The following is a 20,743-nucleotide window of genomic DNA, read 5'->3' on the forward strand; positions in this document are numbered from 1 at the left end:
TCGATCTTGTATTCAAAAAAACCAAAAAAAAACCCTCAATACAGCACATCATTGAAAGAACACCATCCCTACTGTGAAGAATGGTGGTGGCAGCATCATGTTATGGGGATGTTTCTCATCAGCAGGGACTGGGGCACTTGTCAGGATAGAAGGGGAAATGGATTTTTTTTTTTTTTTTTTTTTTTTTTTTTTTTGTATACAATATCGAGGCTCGTGAAAGAGCGAACATTAATCACACAGAAAGACAAACCGACACATAAAACATATAACATAGGGAGCGGTAGATGGATGGAGCAAAATACAGAAAAATCCTAGAGGAAGACCTGCTGCCCTCTGCAAGAAAGCTGAAATTGGGATGGGAGTTCACCTTTCAATAAGATAATGACCCGAAGCACACAGCCAAAGCTACACTGGAGTGGCTAAGGAACAAAAATATAAATGTCCTTGAGTGGCCCAATCAGAGCCCTGACCTAAACCCAATCGAAAATCTGTGGCATGACTTGAAGATGACTGTCCATCAACGCTCCCCACGCAACTTGACTGAGCTTGAACAGTTTTGTACCAAAGAATTGGCAAATATTGCCCAATCAAGGTGTGCAAAGTTGGTAGAGACCTATCCCAACAAACTCACAGCTGTAATTGCTGTCAAAGGTGCTTCCACCAAGTATTAACTCAGGGGGGTGGACACTTATCCAACCAATATATTGTAGTTTTGTATTTTTAATTGATTTTCTGAAATTTGTAGAATTTTTTTTCTCTTGAAAGTTGTTGGTTACGATGTGTAAATAAAGGTGGAAAAGTCTGATTTAATGCATTTTTCATTCCAGGATATAAGGCAACAAAAGGTGAAAACTTTGAAAGGGGTGTAAACTTTCTATAGGTACTGTACTATATGTACTGTATTTGTACATAGTCTACTCATGGCCTTGTAATTTAAATTAAGGTTCTCTGATGTCTTCCAATGTATATGGCCTCTGTGTTCAGGCTCCACTCTTAGTCTTGGATCAAAGTTTTTAAAAAAGGGAAAGGAAGAGGGAATAAAAGGAAAGAGAGAAACGATATTGAAATAAACGTTTTCATCACAAGATAGGCATTTGAACTATGACATCTAACCACTACATGACAAAAAAATTGATAATTCACTCACTTCTGTGATCAGAGGTAAGTATCACACAAACATAATTTCTGATTATATTTTGCTGACGTGAATTTTTACGTGATGTCAGAACAAGTTCAATGACGACTCAGGTATTTCTCCAAAACACCCGAATGATCATGAATGATCAGCAATCTCATGCGAAGGTTGAATAATTAGATGTATGAAACACACCTACCTTATTATTTTCCAACACAAGTTCATTGTCATACTGACCCTTTGCCAGTTCTGCCTGAGCTTTATCAATTGCACGTTGAACTATTTCATTCTTCTGTTCAATCGTGAGCTGTTGGGTTATGGAGGAGCTGCTGCGGCCCCTGGAGCGGCGTCTCGAAGAACTCTGTAAAATAAATTAGGAAATGTGAGAGAAGTTTGCTTCACTTGATTTTCAGTTTTTCACAATTCTTGACGAATGACACCCATCGCTTTAACTGTGCTGTTGCAGCTACGATACAAACAAGGGAATTGAAATGTCATATAAGGCCCAGCAAGGTATAACTCCATTGTTGGGAAAAATATATGGGATCAGTGGAAAAGTTTGGAAATTGAAAAACCTGAACCCAATATGAAGTACAATCAGCACTTGAAAATGAAAAACAAGAACGGCACTCGGTGGAGCGCATACCTTCCGCCAAGCTGAACAGTACGTTTTGTATCGCACTGATAGGCTGTATGTGCATCCGGATCTTAACCAAAATCTAATCGGCTAGTTATTGTCACCTACCCAACTGATCCACCTGGTTTTGTCATAAGTCGTCCACAACTTTTTGAGATATTGTGCTACATATAGTTTTGTCCCCATCGCCCAATGGTGATCGAAGAATTATTTTAAAATTCTAGCGTCCGGATCTTCACAAAAATCGAATTGATTCGTCCACGTCCCACACCCAACCTGTCCACCAAATTTCATCCGACTCTGCCCACAACTTTTTGAGATATCCCGTTCACAAACAGACGGAGATAAAGCGGATAGCACTGCAAGTAAGTACATATTAAAGGTGGTAATGGTTACAAAGGTGCTTCCACCAGGTTAATGGTTACAGGTTGGTGGTCTTTCTGTCTTCTACCGACTCCTCTCCGGCCTTGCTCCCCCAGCTCTCTCTATGCTCTGTCCCCCAAATGTTCCTACAGGCTGCACAAGATCTGCCAACAACCCTCTTATGGTTAAATGCCAAAATCAAGACTCTCTGCTCACCTTCACTCTTTCATTCCCCTTTTCTCCCGCCTCTGGAACAAACTCCCCCACTCCCTTCAATCCCACTCCTTCCTCCAGGTCTTTAAAACAGCTGTTCACCACCATCTCTTATCTTCCCCCATCCAAAACCTTGATCTTTTCTACCCCCACTAATTCACCCCAGTTCCACTTTTTGAAATTCCAACTTCTTTCCTGGAAGTCCTTGCAGTGTCCATATGTTTTATACTTCTCCCACCTCCCCACAAGCCCTCTCCCTCCCATAGGTCTCTCGATGCCCCTGCTCTCAAATGTTGTGTTTGTGTCCTTCCCCCTCTCTCCACATCTTGTCTACCGCTCCCCTTATTTTGTGTTTTATGTGTCGGTTTGACTTTTTGTGTGATTAATGTTAGCTCTTTCACGAGCCTCGATCTTGTATACAAAACAAAAAAAAAATTGTGTAAATAACAGTAATAAATAAACGGTTACAGGAGAACTCAGAAGTGACAAGTTTGTAATGTTCACCAAGCATCAAATATGAAGTGCAACAAAACAGTAGAGATCATGTGCAGTTCTGCTGATATGAGCACTTGTAGTGAGAGTCTGGTGGTGAGACAGACACAGCGCTAATGACAAGTCTGTAGAGCTCTGGTAACATGAAGGTAGCTTGACGAGTACGATAAACAAATTGATTAGAGGGGCAGTATAATGCGGATTGTTTGGGGGCACGTTTTGCCGATTCCACAAATTTACAAAGCCACACAATTTTATATCAATATCGTGATCCATTCTCCCAAAATCCAGTCTAACTACTCATCTCCACTCAATTGTTCTTCTTTACTCTAGCCTGTTGAACCAACTTCCCAAGACTGTTCAGGCAGATTCTTCCTTCCAGGGATTCAGGACAGTTGTTCACCACTACACCTAACCATAACCCCCATTCATACTCATGATATCTTCTATCCCAAATGACCACATTCACAAGCACTCCCTTTCTCATGTTATTGTGATCACCCTCTCCCTCGCCTCTTTTCGTTTGTTTGTTGCCGATTGACTTGTTACCTCTGCCACCAAAGGACACCTGTCTGTTTATCTGTGAGCAGGACATCTTAAAACGTTATGGATGGATTCAGATGAAAGTTGGTGGACAGGTTGGGTGTGTGACAGGGACAAATTTATTCAATTTTGGTTAATATCTGGATGGATTCCAATGCACCTTACAATTTTGGTTAGATCCTAACAGTGTGGCAAGGGTGCCCGGAAGGCGTGCATGGTGTTGGTGTCCTGTTCTCAGAGGTGTTTGTAGACAGTGTGGTGAGTGTGACTAGAGTGAGTGATAGGTTGATGATGGTGAAAATGATGATTGGAAAACTCTTGGTGAACGTCATCTCGGGATATGCTCTGCAGGTCGGTCGGAGCAATGAAGAGAAGGACAAGTTCTGGTGTGCAATAGAGAAGCTGATGGAAAACGTGAAATATGAGGAGGTTGTTGTAGTAGGAGGAGACCTAAATGGACATGTGGGAAGGAGTATGGACGGTTTTGAGGGAGTCCATGGGGATTACGGATATGGTGTGAGGAATGGAGAAGGTGAAAGGATTTTGGAGTTTGCTGATGGAGCTGATTTGTTGATTTGTAATACTCAGTTCCAGAAAGCGGATAATAAGCTTGTTAAATACACGTCAGGTGGGTCGACGACAACCATTGACTACCTGATGGTGCGTCGGCGAGATGGGGGGCACCTCCGGGACACAAAGGTGATCCCGGGGGAGGACGCTGTTTCACAGCAACACTTCTTGTCTGCGACATAAGGGTAAAAGGTGCGAGGAGAGCTCGGCGGGTGAAGTACCAACCGAGAATGAAGGTGTGGAGGTTGAAAGAGGTGACAGTGAGGGAGGCATTGAAAGAGAGGCTGAGTAGGGTAGAGGCTGATGTGGTTGAGCTTGAAAGTGGTTGGATGTCAATGAAAGATAGTCTGTTGGGAGCCGTTGGTGAGGTATGTGGATGGACAAAAGGACCACCGAGGCACTCAGAAACATGGTGGTGGGATGACGAAGTTGGAAAGAGGATTGACGAGAAGAGGAAGAAGTTTAAGGAGTGTTAGAAGGCGAAGGGTATGGGAGCAGAAGAGGCAGAGCATGAAAGTTATCAGGCAGCCAAGAAGGCTGCAAAGAAAGAGGTAGAAAAGGCGCAGGAGGCATGTCGGAAAATGTTCGGAGAACGCTTGGATTCGGAAGAGGGTCAGAGAGTGGTATTCAGGATTCCAAGGCAGATAGCGAAAGAGAGGTGTGATGTGATGTGGGTGAGTTGCTTGAAGGATGAAGTGGGACAAATCGTTGTGGACCCAGATGGAATTAAAGGAAGATGGAAGAGATATATGGAAATGCTGTTGAATGCAGAGAATGAATGGGATGGCAACATCGAGAGTAACCCAGTTTTAGGACCGGCAGAGAAGATAACTGAGAAGGAAGTTGAGGAAGCGACAAAAGCAATGAAGAGTAGAAAAGCGGGAGGGCCGACGGGAGTTGTGGGAGATATGTTGAAGTCAGTGGGAAGTTGGGGTGTGAAGAGAATGACAGAGATCTATAATCTGGTGGTGAAAGAAGGTCGCATTCCAGTGGATTGGGAACTGAGTGCCCTCGTCCCTCTATATAAGGGGAAAGGTGACCCTCTGGACTGTGGCTCGTATAAAGCGATAAAGTTACTCAAGCATGGAATGAAGGTATTGAAAAGGGTGTTGAAGAAGAGGATAAGGAAGAAAGTGAAGATCGATGAAATGCAGTTTGGATTTATGCCAGGAAGACGAATGACAGACATGCTCTTTATTGTAAGGCAGTTGCAGGAGAAGTACATGGAGAAGAGGAAGAAGTTGTTTCTTGGGTTTGTTGATTTGGATAAAGCATTCAATGGGGTCCACGCAAAGTAGTGACTTCCCCTCTGGGCTGGTGCTCCTGCCTCACACCTACTGTAGCTTGGCTTCACGCTTTTGAAACCAAAGCTTTCAGAATCATTGGAATCTCCTGCGATGAAACTGATTCTGAGGGCCTTTCACCTACTGACCGCAAACAGGTAGGTGGCCTTTCTGTCCTCTACTAACTCCTCTCCGGCCGAGCTCGCCCAGCTCTGTCTGTGCTCTGTCCACCAATTCCTTCAGGTTGCACAAGACCTGCCAGCAACCGTCTTCTCATGAAACTGCCAAAATCAAGACTCTGCGCACTTTCACTCTTTCATTCCTCTTTTTTCCCGCCTCTGGAGAAAAATCCCACACTCTCTTCAATCCCACTCATCCCTCCAGGTCTTTAAAACAGCTGTTCACCGCCATCTCTTATCTTCTTCCCCCATCCAAAACCTTGATCTTTTCTACCTCCGTTAATTCACCCAAGATCCACTTTTTTGAAATAGCGACTTCTTTCCTGGAAGTCCTAGCAGTGTCTATTTGTTTCATACCTCTCCTACCCCCTCTCCCACTCCCCCTGCCCCTCCCCCCCACAGATCTCCCAAAGTCCATGTTCTCTACTGTTGTATTTGTGTGCTTCCCTCTCTCTCCCCATCTTGTCTCCCGCTCCCTTTATTATATGTTTTATGTGTCCGTTTATGTTTTTGTGATTAATGTTTATGTTTTCTTTCACGAGCCTCGATCTTGTATGCAAAACCCCCCCAAAAGTAATAACACATGGTTTCTCTGAAGTGGACACATTAACAAAACATAATATGTAAACCTTTGTGTTCATTTATTTATCCCATTCACCGTAGCATGACACACTGTCTAGTTGCATTTTAAAAATCATACATAATGACCTGGGGAGTAAATCTTCTTGGCGACGCATTCAGCACCGGGCCAGTGAGGCCCTTATGCTCCAGTTCGTTCCAGTAGTTGTGAAACAATTCATTTTCTAAGCGTAGAGTGCTGATTGCATGCCTGCATTCCAGAAAATAAGCCAATTGTGACTTTCCGTTCCACTAAAACGAAAAGAAGAAGTCATTCACAAGCCTCCTTATATCACAACTTCAGGAGGAGAATGTGTATCATTCATATTTTATTCCATGATCTATGAATTATGTCAATTTGTTTCCATTGCATTTATATCATAATAGGGGATTGTGCAGATAAAATGCTAAATATTATATTCAATGGAACAGAATGGATCATTTTGAGGAAGGCCTTCCTCCTGCAATGCACGAAAACTAGGCGAGTCAAGGCAATGGCTGCAAGATCTATTTTTTTCAATTCATAATTTTAAAAGTGATTCTTCACCATTTATTGAGAGATGGAGCAAAAAACGATATTTAACATGATATTTCAAAAAGTTCTGAAGGAGTTATGACAAAGCTAGGTGGATGAGTTGATTTGATGTACAACTACAAGATACAAGCCGATTCGACTTTGGTGACTTTGGTTCAGGTTCGAATCCAGATACGTGCATATCAGTGCGATCCAAACACATAAACTGTTCAACCTGCTGGAGGTATGCTCTCTACCCACTACCGTTCTCGATTGCATTTGTTTTATTTATCTCACCGTATTTCTTCCACTGTCTTTTCCGAGCCGCTGTTCCGAGCCTGCTCCATGACGCTCTGTATTTGGGTCGTAGCGGCGTTACGTTACCATGACAACCAACCCCGTGTTCAAATACGCTTTGATTTTTAAAATATTTCCAATCGAAAAATGTTAAGACAAACTTGACACTTCCTTCATTACCTTTATTTTATCGATTATACCCTCAATGGAGAGTATGTGACTGAAATTATATTCATGAACAATTCTTCATTTCAGACATTTTTTAGAGGAGCCACGTTTCCGGTTGTGGGTGTTTGTTGTGCGAGAATTAACAAACAGTACTTGGCAGATTTACTGAGATTAACATAGATTAAGTATGTAAGTATTTTAAAATATAATTAAATAACGCCTGGACAGAAGAAATAAGTTCATTAAACCTACGATTTCGGGTGTAAGTTGAAAATCTGGATCGACCGCTTTATATAGATTTTCGTAGATCTGGTGACTTGAGGACTGAAGAAGAACCTGATAGATATCTGATCCCATTCATTCTATTGACGCGCGCGTTTGCAGTTCCAGTTCAAGGGTCAATCCGACTTCCACGAGCATGAAGTGTTCTTTCTTGTTCCCGTTTTCGCGAATTTCTTTGTCTTTGCTTTTACGTTTTCTTTCTCTTTCTCTTTTAGTTTCTCTGTCTTTGCCTCTCGCCGCCACAGACGAGCTGTTGGGCTGCGGCGGTTTCGTGAAGTCAGACGTGGAGTTGGACTTCTCCCTTATTGAGGTTTGCGAGGGATTTGTGATGCTATTCTCTGGGTCAGACATCCGGGAACTTTGTCGCCCCATTATGCAATGTCCCCTTAGCAATGAACTCGAAGGGGCAAACGAGGGGAAAGACGCGTCTTGCGTGCACGGACTGTACAGTATACAGAGTTGCACTTGTTACGTTCGCAATAATGCTTGATGCAGTATTTCATCGAATTTGAATGTTTTATAAACTTTACCTACAACATTTTATGTGTGTGGGATTACAATAAATGTGATGAACGCCAAATGAAAGCTAAGCTGACTACGGCAGCCATTTTTGCTCACGTACCAAAGCACCTCTCTTAATCGCTAATCGCTTGCTCCACTTGCCTTTACTTGTAAAATGGTCGATACGGAACGACTGGCTTGGAAAGCGATAGCAAGCTGCTTCCTAATGGAACCCATCCCTGGATATGCATTTGCCCATTGTCTTTTAATGTCCTTGTTGCCTCTGTCTGAATGTCTGTCTGTCTGTCTGCTTGTCTGTCTGTGGACAGGATATCTCAAAAAATTGTGGACGGAATTTGGTGGAGAGGTTTGGTGTGTGACAAGGATGAAATGATTAGATTTTGGTGTCTATCAGGATCTGGATACTAGAATTTTTACGGCGTAGCCCATAGGGCAAGCCGTATAGAACAGTGTTTGTCCGTCTGTATGTATGTATGTCCCCTCAAACGTATACCAATCGAAGCTGAGGACCTGGTCACATGACAGGGTGATGTGATTACGTCTGATGTCATTACGGCGGCTGACTCTCCACACACTGCCATTTGGATTTTATATGCTGTGCATGCCGAACATATCGTCGAACCTGTCATATATCACAATCGCCATGCTCCACCTTTACGTTTTCCATTCAGTGTGAAACACAAACAAACCGATTGTTAAAATTACCATCAAATATCGAAAGCATCGGCGTTACGTCTCTTCCAACAAAACGGTGCGTACCCAATGCTGTGGGGTATAATCTAGATTACAGTAGATCTTCCCTCAGTTCTGTAAGTAAAACTTAGCTCACGGATGTCTGGATTCCTCCAAATTTCTTTGTTTGATATTATAAACAGCATTAGCGACTGTTTAAAAAGGTAATAATATGTGTTTGTGGTTTATAATATTTTACAAGCCCGGCTATGCCGCTGTTACACTTTCGGTCTTGTTTTTAAATGATTCTTCACCTTTGAGAGATAGGGCCAACAACGATGTATAGCACGGATTCAGACGAAACATGGTGGACAGGTTGTGTGTGACGAGGACGAGTTGATTTGATTTTGGTGAAGATTCGAATACGGTTCCGGATTTATTTTTATTTTTAAAGTGATTCTTCACCATTGAGTGATGGGGCCAAAAGCGATATATGGGATGATATTTGAAAAAGTTGAGGGCCGTTTATGACAAAACTAGGTGGATGAGTTGGTTAGGCGACAAGAACAAGCCGATTTGATTTTGGTTCAGCTCCAGATTCATACCCGACCCATCAGTGGGATACAAAATGTAAACTCTTCAGCCTGGCCTGTAGGTCTAAGTCTGTATGCGCTCTACCAAGTGACATTCTAGTACTTTTAGTAAAGGGGTACTAATGTTTCCGAACGTCTTTGTCCCATGTGATTTGTGTAAAGCTCCACCATGAACCTTCGATTAATGTAAATTGTTTTTAATAAAAATGCAATTGTGCAATGTTGGTTGTATAAATACAAATCGCTTTTGTTATTCTGTTAAAATTGTTATTCTGTTTGAATTGTAGCCTACCAATATGTACTTGCGATGTTTGCAACTCTTGAAGCACAGGGTTCTAGAGGGTTAGAGCACTTCGCTTAAATACTGTTAAACCTGATTGTGGAGGAGGTCTTCTTCCTCTTCCATATGCAGCACATGGGTGTGGGTATCATCATTTGCTGATGGTGCATGGCTGCGCTGCCGATGAAGTGCCCCCTGTAGGTTAGAGCAGGAATTTGGAATTTTACTTGCGTGCCTGGTATCAAAAGTTGTCAAAGCCCTGGATAAAAGGTTGTAAATGTCGAGGTTGTCATCAGTATTATTTTCATATCTAGGTCGGTTTTGCGTTACTTTTATTTATTTATTTTTTTCTCCCATATTTTCTTTCAGATCAAGTTGCTTACAAAGCAGGGTAATCTGAAGTACCGTACAGACTGTGCACCCAACAATGGATACTTTATGATACCACTTTATGACAAGGTGAGTATTGTCAGATTGAAAGCTTTGGGAAAGGCTTGCTACCTGTTCGTTGGTATCTGGACAGGTACTACCTTCAGCACAGTAATGTAATTTGGAGAGTTTATCTAGAAAACCCATGTGGCAAAAAAGCAATAAAATATATAGATATTGTTTAATGTTGACTTGATATTGATTATTTATTTCAGTGTGTTGGTTGCTACTTGTCACAAAACCCAAGGTTCTTCGAAATCTATCAATGTCCTACTGGCAGTGTGGTTGGTCCAAACTTGAGTTTATATGTAATGAATTAAACCTCCAGTGATATGTTCTCGACCTTCCCCAAGCTGTAAAATAGAATTTTATCATAAACACTTGTTACTTTTCGACTCTACTTTACATTTAAAATTACCATTTAGCCTCGGCATACTGTCACGTCAGGCTCCGTTAACGAGGTGTGCTTCAGCGCCGGGACCTTTAATCTCAGGAAATGGTCAAACGGTTTCTTACTGCACTGCGTTCAGTTATTATTCTTTACCGTTCCCCAAGGTTGCCCAAATGAGCCAAAATTTCCAGCACACGCCAGGGAAGCAAATGGCTCAAACACGATTTCTTACCTTTTAAAGGGTTTATTTTGTATTGAATATGGGGTGGAGGTGGGAGGGGGGGGGGGGGCTAAGGTGCACAAGACAAACATTTCGAATTTCACAAAACCAAGCGATTTAAAAGATTCTTTACCTGTTCTGGCATATCTGTGGCCTTTTTTCTCTGAAGATGTAATTGATATCAAAAGAAGAGAAGACGTAGGAAGAATGGCTGTAATAATGATTTGCATGTATGCTATTACAACAATACTGTCCCCCGTTATTGAACAAAATACAAGTCCCACACAGGTGGCATTAGGTGATCGCATGACTCAACACTTACCCCATTGGCTGCTTTAGCTGTAGTTTCAAATGGTATCATTAGGTGCTCCAGTAGTGGAGCATAACGGCACCCATGGCAAGCCATGAACGTTTCCGTTGCTCGCAAACAACCCCAGACTGGTAGTGGTCACCACTATCTGTTGTATGGTCCTGTAGGTTAGGAAAATGATTTGGAATTTGGCCAGGATACTGGCACATGATGGCCTCCTCTTTTGTAATGGTTTAGTGGGATCTTTAACATTAACCAGGAAATGTGTAGAATCGCACACTTACTTTTACTTTTGAACTGTGTAGTGTACTGTAGGTTTGATTCTCAGGCCGAGTGTTGCATCAGAGTACGTTGTCATTCGGATGGCCATTAACAATGGTGTCCTGTCTGTTAGCATTAACTTGTGGATGTTAAAGATCCCATGGTGTCTTTTGATGAAGAGAAGGTGCATTATTGTAAGCACCTTGCTAAATTCCAAATTCCTGCCCCAATCTTCTGGGGGTACTGCATTAGTCACAGTGGCATAGTCTCGCTTCCTAGTAGTGATGCAACCAGCAGTCATGTGTTCCCCATAGAAGAAGTGTTGAATGTTTTGAGTACATAATGTGCTGGATATATATTTTTTACTGGAGGGGTTGTAATGGAAGGAATTGCTTTGAGATGTTTGAAGTGGTTCTGTTTGTTGTTGTTTTATTCAGGGTGATTTCATCCTGACAATTGAACCACCACAGGGTTGGAGCTTTGGTGCGTTGGAAAATGTGCATGGTGTTTAAGTGTACATTTTATTGAAAAAACTCATTTGTCATTCTTCCTGCTTTGTGATGAAATGTAAACTTTCTTTGAGTGCTCTGCAAGTTAACAGCTGCGAGGAAGTGTGTGTGTGTGTGTGTGTGTGTGTGTGTGTGTGTGTGTGTGTGTGTGTGTGTGTGTGTGTGTGTGTGTGTGTGTGTGTGTGTGTGTGTGTGTGTGTGTGTGTGTGTGTGTGTGTGTTTGTAACTTTTTAACCTTTTTAGCTTTTGTCATCAAATTTTCATCCAATTGACATTGAATCTTAAGAACTCGCATTTTGGTCTACTGAATTGGTTTATTAATCAAAAGCAAGACGTGATTGTTTTTTTAATTTTTATTTTTTAGATCAAAAGCTGTAAGGTTGCCTAAAATTGTCTACTTTTTATGTATTTTCTTTTGTTTTGCTGTTTTTGTCATGTTTAACATATGAAAGAAGAAAAAGTCCGAATACAAAGCGGACGTGGATGTGCTTTGCATTTTCAGATGTTTTCTAGTTTATTTTGAGATGCAATCGTGCTAATTATTTTTAATTGTGGTGTAGAAGTTTGGTGTGAATATCCTTCAACTGGCCAGTGTTGTACCTCAAAGCTATGCTACCTGTCCTTAATGTCAAAATTGATGTTACCAACAGAACCAAGCCGCGTAGAGCTGCAGGTGGATGGTCATTCGGATCGTTGCTCAAGGGGAGAGGATATCGACTTCACTTTTAAAGGATTTACTATCACTGGACAGGTGAGAGGTCTTTACTGGATTAAAACATCAGTCATTTTCCTAGAGCATTTAAAAAATTTGGTTCCTTAATAATTCCAAGGTCAAGGTGTATGAAAAAGCTTAAGCTGGTATATTATTAAGAGCGGAATAGATCAATACGTGACTTTCGAAATGAAGTAATCTGCCCCAGAATCCTCAGCGCACATGCGCAGAAACCCCCAATAACAACATCCATTGAGGCAGGGAATTATATTGTGCATGCTAGAGGATTGTTACCTAAAATGGCTCTCGAAGCTTCTAAAATAACCTGAAGATACTTGGATAAACACCTGAGAGAAAGGAGTGTGCCTCTGCACAACGAAAGATTTGGAGAAAATTCTGATTGACTCACCCCAAAAAGTTGACATCATGCAGCCCGCAATGCAAAAACTCCCCACGATTTGGGCTCGAGCAAGTTCTGTCAGTGAGTGTACTTTCAACCTTGTGGGATTACGTCGTGTGAACATGGCAGGCTTGGTGGTTTATTGAATGGACATTTGCTATTGGAAAGATGATTCCGTCATTCCCAGCATTCAGGGAGACTTCCCAGAGGGAGACACCGTTTCTGGTTTGGTTTCTTCTTAACACCAATGAAAAGGTCATATCTGGGGCTTGTCAGTGCACAAAGTAAGTTTAAAATGATGATATTTACTATTAATCATGTCTGGGGGTGGGGGGGGGGGGGCGTGGGGGAGTGGGGGGGGGGGGGGGTTGGAATAGAAGTTGTATGAGCTAAGTTTTCTTTTCACTCCTGTCTGTTTGTGTGTCTATGAACTGGATATCTCAAAAGGTTGTGGACTGATTCGGGCAAAATTTGGTGGAGATGTTGGGTGTGCGACAAGAACAAAATGATTAGATTTTGGTGAGGATCCAGTTCCAGATCTGGATAGTACAGTGTTGTAAATGATTTTTCACCATTGAGAAGTAGGGCCAAAACGATATACTGTCATCCCTCGCTATATCGCGCTTCACTTTTCGCGGCTTCGGTACATCGCGGGTTTTTCTCGCTAGTATATGTAAAATTATATATCGGATTTTTCATTATATCGCGGGATTCTGCGGCCTGTAGGTATTTTTATTTTTTTAGATTTTAATTATTTTTGCGGTAAAATAAGCATTTTCTAGCCTAAAAAATTAATAATAATAAAAATAAAAATATAACACATTAATTAAAACCTATATTAAAAGAATATTACAGTAAATCGAAATAAAATACGCATTATAAATGAGTAGACAAAGAATCGCGCATTTTGCAAGTCCCGTATTCTGGGGGTAATTAACTTGTCCATGATTCTGGGGGTAATTAACCCATCCATAAGGAGGGTTCTTGGACGGTTCTTCGCTACTTTAAGTAATTTGCAAGGTTGATGCCAAACTGTGTCCTGCAGTCTAATGATCAATATGGTTTTAAGAGTCATCATACTTTGGGTAACCTCTAATTTACAATAACTTATGTTTACAACTTAGAGACACATGATCATGATGACGATTTCGATGATGTTGTCTAAAGCTGCAATTAAATTAAGTCGCTGAGTAACATGAATGACCGAGGCTGTGGAGGATGGGATTTTTCGGTCATTACCTTTTGATACAGATGAGATATCTGCTTCATCACTGCATCAGATCAGGAATAACCACCCTCCTCACCTCCTCTCCACCCCCCACTGCTTCCTACAAATTAACCATCAGGAAGCTGCTGCATATGCAAGAGGAAGCTAATGCATTTCTTATTAATTTTCAAAATTAATCATCAGCTCTATTTTGAATAGCTCATGAAGACTTCTTTATGCTTAGGCCTCAGGTTTGATTAAAGGCACTTTTGTCAATTATTGCCTTTTGCTTTCAAAAACACAATTTGCATCAATGTAAATACTTTGTTGTACTGTACTTGTGTAGTTCCATGATCATATGTGTATGTTTGTTTGTTAATTAATTGCAATTATAAAAGAACTTGCATCAATGTACTGTACAGCTATATATACACGTACAAATATTTTTCTAATACGTAAGGACTAAGGATGGATCTCAAAGGTGTGTTTAAGAGTGTAGAAAGGGTTCATAAGAGCGTGGGAAAGGTTTATAAGAGTATGGGGAGGGTTTTTAAAGGCTTAAAATATATAAAAATAATAAAATTAATATATGGTTTCTACTTCGCGGATTTTCACCTATCACGGGGGTTCTGGAACGTAACTCCCGCGATAAACGAGGGATGACTGTACAGCAAGACTTCTCAAAAAGTTATGGACTGATTCTGATGAAACTTGGTGGACAGGTTTGGTGTGTGATCAGGATGAATCGATTCGATTTTGATGAAGATCCACATCCGGATACAACAATTACCTCCGCCACCAAAGGTGGATAGAAGTTACGTTTTCACCCCTGTCTGTTTGTTTGTGAACAATATATCTCAAAAAGTTGTGGACGGATTCGGCCAAAATTCGGCAGAGAGGTAGCGTATGTGACGAGGACAAAATGATTAGATTTTGGTGAAGATTCGGATTCGGATCCGGGTAGATGAATTTTTAAGAGATTCTTCACCATTGGGAGATTTGGCGTCAGGAAGGACATCCGGCCATAAAAACATTGCCTCAAACAGGGAACCATGATTATCATGGGGCCCGCAAGGCTAACCCCCGCTCTAGCGGGGAAAATGGCCTTAAAACGATCATTCATTCATTCTTCACCATTGGGAGATCGGGACAAAAACAATACAAAAAACCACCGTTTAGAGGCCATTTTTCCCCGCAAAGCGGGGGTTGGCCTTTTCGGGGACCGTGGTAGTTGTTGTTTTTTGGTCCCCTTTTTGAAGCAATGTTTTACGGCCGGATGCCCTTCCTGACGCCAACCCTTTTTGCCGCCTTCAACGACAAACAGGGAATTACCAGTGAACTGGTACTCAATTTGCCGACCTCGGAAGGATGACAGGCTGAGTCAACCCCCCTGGCGTTAATTCGGTGATCGACCGAGATTCGAACCCAGGATCCTAGGATCCTAAGCCGGCACCCTAGCCGCTAGCCCAACACCAGGGATTACAAAAAAAAGGTGGTTAGGTGGACAAAAACAATACAAAGTAGGATCAAAATCTCAAAAAGTTGTGGACGGATTTGGACAAAACTTTGTGGACAGGTTGTGTGTGTAACAAGGACTAATCAATTCGATTTTGGTGAAGATCTGAATATAGATTCGCACATGATAATTATTTAATCTTGAAGTGATTCTTCACCATTGGGAGATAGGGCCAAAAACGATACATAGCATGATATCTCGAAAGGTTATGTACGGATTTGGATGAAACTTGGTGGACAGGTTGTGTGTGACAAGGAAGAATCGATTCAATTTTGGTGAAGATCCGAATCCGGATCCAGCTAGTAGAATTTTTAAAGTGATTCTTCGCCATTGGGAGATTGGACCCAAAACGACATGTAGCACGATATCTCAAAAAGTTGTGGACGGATGATTTTGATTAAATGTGATTCTGTATTGTGATTTTCTGGTCTACTCTGGGATACAAAACGTAAACTGTAAACTTGGTGGAGGTATGCTCTCTACTGATTGCCGTTCTAGTTTGTTTAATTGATTCTTCACCATTGAGAGATAGGATAAAAAAAAATGATATCTCAAAAAGGTGTGGACGGATTCGGACGAAACTTGGTGGATGAGTATGGTAGGTGACAAGAACAAGTCAATTCGATTTTTGATTTCCGGATCCAGATCTGGCATATCAGTGGGATACAAAACATAAACTGTTCAACCTGGCAGAGGTAGGTGCTCAACTGTGTGACGTTCTAGTTGTTTTTTAATCTAACTTGTTTACACCACGTCTTCAAGGCCACTTGGGGCCTAGCAGTAACCGTGAAAGTGCATTTGGCGTTAAATAAATACCCTGGCCATCAATAAATAATATGTCACGTACTTTTTACGTGAGACATCACATTACAACAACAGGCATTTTAAGGCCATTTTCCCTGCAAGAGCGGGGGTTAGCCTTGCGGTCCCCATGACAATGTTATCCATTTTGCCCTATTTTCTGGATCTCCCCTTGTTAACCCCCTTGCCCGCATTTCTTCTTCGACCATCTTTAGCCAAGTCTTTCTCGGTCTTCCCCGTCCTCTACTTCCTTCTACATTCATTTCCATCACTCTTCTCAACCAGTCACTTTCATCCTTCCTCAACACATGACCAAATCATCTCAACCTGTTTCTCTTCACAGCATCCATCACAGGCTCTATTCCCATCATCTTTCGCAATGCATCATTTGTCTTCCTCTCTCTCAACGATACTCCACACATCCACCGAACCATTCGCATTTCCACCCTTTCCAGCCTTCGTTGCTGCTCTACGTTCATTACCCATGTCTCGCTCCCATAAATCATAACACTTCTCACACATGCAGCATACACCTTTCCCTTCAGCTTCAACGACACTCCCCTCCTCGTCAGCACGCCATTCAGTTCCCGAAACTTCTTCCATGCACATCTCACTCGAGCAACCGTTGCCGAGTCTGATCCACCTTCTCCATTCAGCATGTCTCCTAGGTAACAAAATGTTTTCACACCTTCCAGCTTCACGCCGTCTCCAAGATCCAACTCAACATTTCCTCCATCTGCAGCTCCGTCTGTGCACACCTTACACTTGAATGTAGCTGCCACACTGTTTAATGACCCTCTCAAGCCACTACATTTTTGATGAACCCACTCAGCGCACATTGTACATTGAATGGAATTCACTCCGACACCCTTCCTGCACACAGCACATGGCCACTTCCCAGTTCTTTCGACCTCACCACATGCTTTACCACTTGCCATCACCTTCGTTTTTCTGATATTCACCTTCAGACCTTTTGTCTCCATACATTCCTTCCACTTGTTCATCTTCTCCTTCAGTCCATCCAAACTTTCTGCAATCAACACCAGATCATCTGCATACAACAACTCCCATGGTAAACCCTCCTTTACGTTCTGACCCAGCACCTCCATCACAACTACAAATAGTAGTGGACTTAGTACCGACCCCTGATGCACTCCCACCTTCACCTCAAACTCACCACTGTTCCCGTCCTTCGTCCTTACAGCTGTGCGCGCTCTTTTGTACATTGCCATCACCACTCTGATCAACCATTCCTCCACTCCTAACTTCCTCAATGCCCATGTCACTACTTCACGTGGAACCCTATCGAATGCTTTCTCCAGATCAACAAACCCAAGAAACAACTTCCTCTTCTCCATATACTTCTCCTGCAACTGCCTCACAATAAAGAGTGCGTCTGTCGTTCCTCTTCCTGGCATAAATCCAAACTGCATTTCGTCAATCTTCACTTTCTTCCTCATCCTCCTCTCCAACACCCTTTCCAATACCTTCATTCCATGCTCCAATAACTTTATCGCTCGGTACGAACCACACTCCAGAGGGTCACCTTTCCCCTTGTATAGAGGGACGAGGGTACTCGGTTCCCAATCCACTGGAATGCGGCCTTCTTTCACCACCAGATTGCAGATCTCTGTCATTCTCTTCACACCCCAACTTCCTGCTGCCTTCAACATATCTCCCACAACTCCCGTCGGCCCTCCCGCTTTTCTACTCTTCATTGCTTTTATCGCTTCCTCAACTTCCTTCTCGGTTATCTTCTCTGCCGGTCCTAAAACTGGGTTACTCTCTGTGTTGCCATCCCATTCATTCTCTGCATTCAACAGCATTTCCATATATCTCTTCCATCTTCCTTTAATTCCATCTGGGTCCACAACCATTTGTCCCACTTCATCCTTCAAGCAACTCACCCCCATCACATCACACCTCTCTTTTGCTATCTGCTTTGCAATCCTGAATACCGCTCTCTGACCCTCTTCCAAATCCAAACGTTCTCCGAACATTTTCCTACATGCCTCCTGTGCCTTTGCTACCTCTTTCTTTGCAGCCTTCTTGGCTGCCTTATAACTTTCATGCTCTGCCTTTTCTGCCCCCATACCCTTCACCTTCTGCCACTCCTTGAACTTCTTCCTCTTTGATGTGAGACATCACATCACATTACTTAACTGATTATGTACAGATTCGTCCGACCGAAGCGAAGCCAATATCTGCACTATCTGCCCAAGCAAAGGTAATACCGACTTATATAGGATGTCTGCCATTTTTCTCCTTCTTCTCTGAAATTAAGTAGCAGAGTGACGTCACATGATGATACTGAATGCATTGGCAGTGTTTGTCATTTGGAAGCCCCATTTAAAACACAATAGTGGCCCAGTGCGGGCCCTATTTGTCTCTGCATTCTGTGGCCAATGCATTCGGTTGTTAAAAAAAAAAAACCCTGCAACTTTCTCTTTTCTCCCCTCCCCCAACACCACCACCACCACCCTTGGGGATCCCATCTCGAAAGATTGTGCCATGGCCCTAACACCGCCACTGGCTGAATGACCGCTTCTACGTAGCCCAAATCAGCTGCAATCCCCCTGGTATTTGAGCGCATTACTCAAATTGCCACTTAATTCCCCGCCCTTGACTGATCGGATTGGTTGTTAACACAACTTCACAATGTCATGTCTGGCCCCATAGATCTCCTTAAAAAGCTTGCTTTCAAATATGTGATATACCACTGGATTTTGAGCCATCTCGTCTGGGATTAATTCCCAACCCGACTACAAACTCAACTTGATATTTTTCAGGCAGGGCGTGGCGTCAATAAGCGTGCCGTGCGTCCAATGGAACGTTGACATGTTGACTGCCAACTCTTATGGTATACATGACTCCCATTTGACGAGCCAAGTATGTGTGTGCATATAGTGTACTTTATTTTCAAATTTTACCCTTCTATGAGCAAATCGAAGTTCGTTTCTTATCCATTGATGGGGAAACCCAACGTTACGAGAACTCGTAGCAGGCAGTGGGACAAGATTTTCAATTCCGTATGCCGGGTACTAGTTTTCCTGCAGGACTATTATTTATCACTGGATCGATGTTGGTATGACGTCATTGCTAATGGTAGATTGTGTGCTGTATACCACGTGTTTTTTGTTTTTTTTGCTACTTGGCATTACCCATCATTGATTCCTGGGGATGTTAAAATCCCCCAGTGTCTTTCCCAAAGGGTAGGCAACTGTCTTTGGCACCCTGCCCAAATTCAAAATTATTGGCCTACGTAAGCACAGGGCACCATGCATGCAGCACAGCTGCATCTCCAGAAGTTATGTAACCAATAATCAGGTGCTGCGAAATAATAAATTCTGAAACTTTTTTTTAATTTTTTTTTTACTCCGTGCTTTCTGCAACTTCGTATCGATGTAACGTAAACAGGCTAACATTGATTTGCCTTGAGTATTTCACATGATGATAACTACTTTATATGAATGCCATTTGTCAGGTGGTAAGCTCTGGTTTCACGACTGGTCCAGCTGGTGTTTCCCTTGTCCTGATTTCTGATGGCAAAGAGCTTCAGACCGTGTCCAGCCAGCAGGGTGGAAGGTGTGACCTCACATTCATCACATAAATAATCTATCAACTTTTTTTCTCCCTCTGTGTTTAAGTCCATTTAATTGAGTTGCAGGTGTAACATTACAATTAAATTTACTGCATTCTTTCTAAACATGAATCATTGCAAACTGTCATGTCTGGGGTGTATTTTATTACGGCTTGTAATGTCGGCAACCACCATGTGGTGATATACGATAAAATCTACATAAGAGACAATTGGGCCACGTCCCACCACCATACCTGAACCCTGTGGGCAATGGTTTTCTGGGACTATGAATTAATTTTTTTCACTGCCTAAAACCCTCCCATATACAGTCATGTGAAAAAGTAAGTACAGCCCATGTAAAGTTTTGACTTTTTCAACATATTTCAACATACAGCTATTTGATCTTCATTTCAACAATATTGATAGATAAAGGTGATATAATATAACAAATATCATGGAACATTTACATTTTGTAGTCCATTGTATAATTTAAATAAACATAAATGCAAATTTCGCATGTGGAAAAACTAAGCACACCCTTGGCTCTAATAGGTGGTATTGCCCCCTTTGGCAAAAACAACCTCAAGTAGGCGTTTCTTATTACTGTCTACCAGTCTCTGACATTGACTGGGAGAAATGTTTGCCCACTCCTCCATGCAGAATTCTTTCAGCTGTGCGATGTTTGAGGGGTTTCTTGCATGCACAGGTCGTTTCAAATCCCCCACAACATCTCGATGGGATTTAGATCTGGGCTTTGACTTGGCCATTCCAGAACCCTCCATTTCTTTCTTTTCAGCCATTCCTTGGTGGATTTACTGGTATGTTTAGGGTCATTGTCATGTTGCAAGGTCCACCTTCGGTTGAGCTTCAACTTTCCGACAGATGGCCTCACATTATCCTCAAGCACCCTCTGGTACAATGAATAATTCATAGTGGATTCTATGATGGTAAGCTGCCCAGGCCCTGATGCAGCAAAGCTGCCCCAAACCATAATATTTCCACCACCATGCTTTACAGTTGGTATCAGGTTCTTGTGGTCAAATGCT

General features: G+C 42.2%; 2 protein-coding genes across 2 annotated transcripts in view; one reads left to right on the forward strand and one right to left on the reverse strand.

The window, feature by feature from the left end:
* The window catches only part of CFAP263 (cilia and flagella associated protein 263), a 54,840-nt gene extending 47,946 nt beyond the window's left edge, over positions 1 to 6,894 (reverse strand). The window contains exons 1-3 of the mRNA XM_078765927.1: positions 6,845 to 6,894; positions 6,160 to 6,244; positions 1,335 to 1,496 (exon numbers count right to left, since the gene is read on the reverse strand). Of these exons, the coding sequence (XP_078622053.1) occupies positions 1,335 to 1,496; positions 6,160 to 6,244; positions 6,845 to 6,894 (297 nt within the window). The remainder of the gene's footprint in view (positions 1 to 1,334; positions 1,497 to 6,159; positions 6,245 to 6,844) is intronic.
* A 467-nt stretch (positions 6,895 to 7,361) lies between these two features.
* LOC137436971 (BOS complex subunit NOMO1) overlaps positions 7,362 to 20,743 on the forward strand; it is a 57,890-nt gene continuing 44,508 nt past the window's right edge. Inside the window, exons 1-5 of the mRNA XM_068131227.2 lie at positions 7,362 to 7,604; positions 9,731 to 9,820; positions 11,410 to 11,455; positions 12,132 to 12,232; positions 19,602 to 19,702. Of these exons, the coding sequence (XP_067987328.2) occupies positions 7,431 to 7,604; positions 9,731 to 9,820; positions 11,410 to 11,455; positions 12,132 to 12,232; positions 19,602 to 19,702 (512 nt within the window). The 5' untranslated portion in view covers positions 7,362 to 7,430. The remainder of the gene's footprint in view (positions 7,605 to 9,730; positions 9,821 to 11,409; positions 11,456 to 12,131; positions 12,233 to 19,601; positions 19,703 to 20,743) is intronic.

The sequence above is a fragment of the Myxine glutinosa genome, chromosome 11 (assembly GCF_964187855.1).
Source record: "Myxine glutinosa chromosome 11, kmMyxGlut1.1, whole genome shotgun sequence".
Lineage (NCBI taxonomy): Eukaryota > Metazoa > Chordata > Myxini > Myxiniformes > Myxinidae > Myxine > Myxine glutinosa.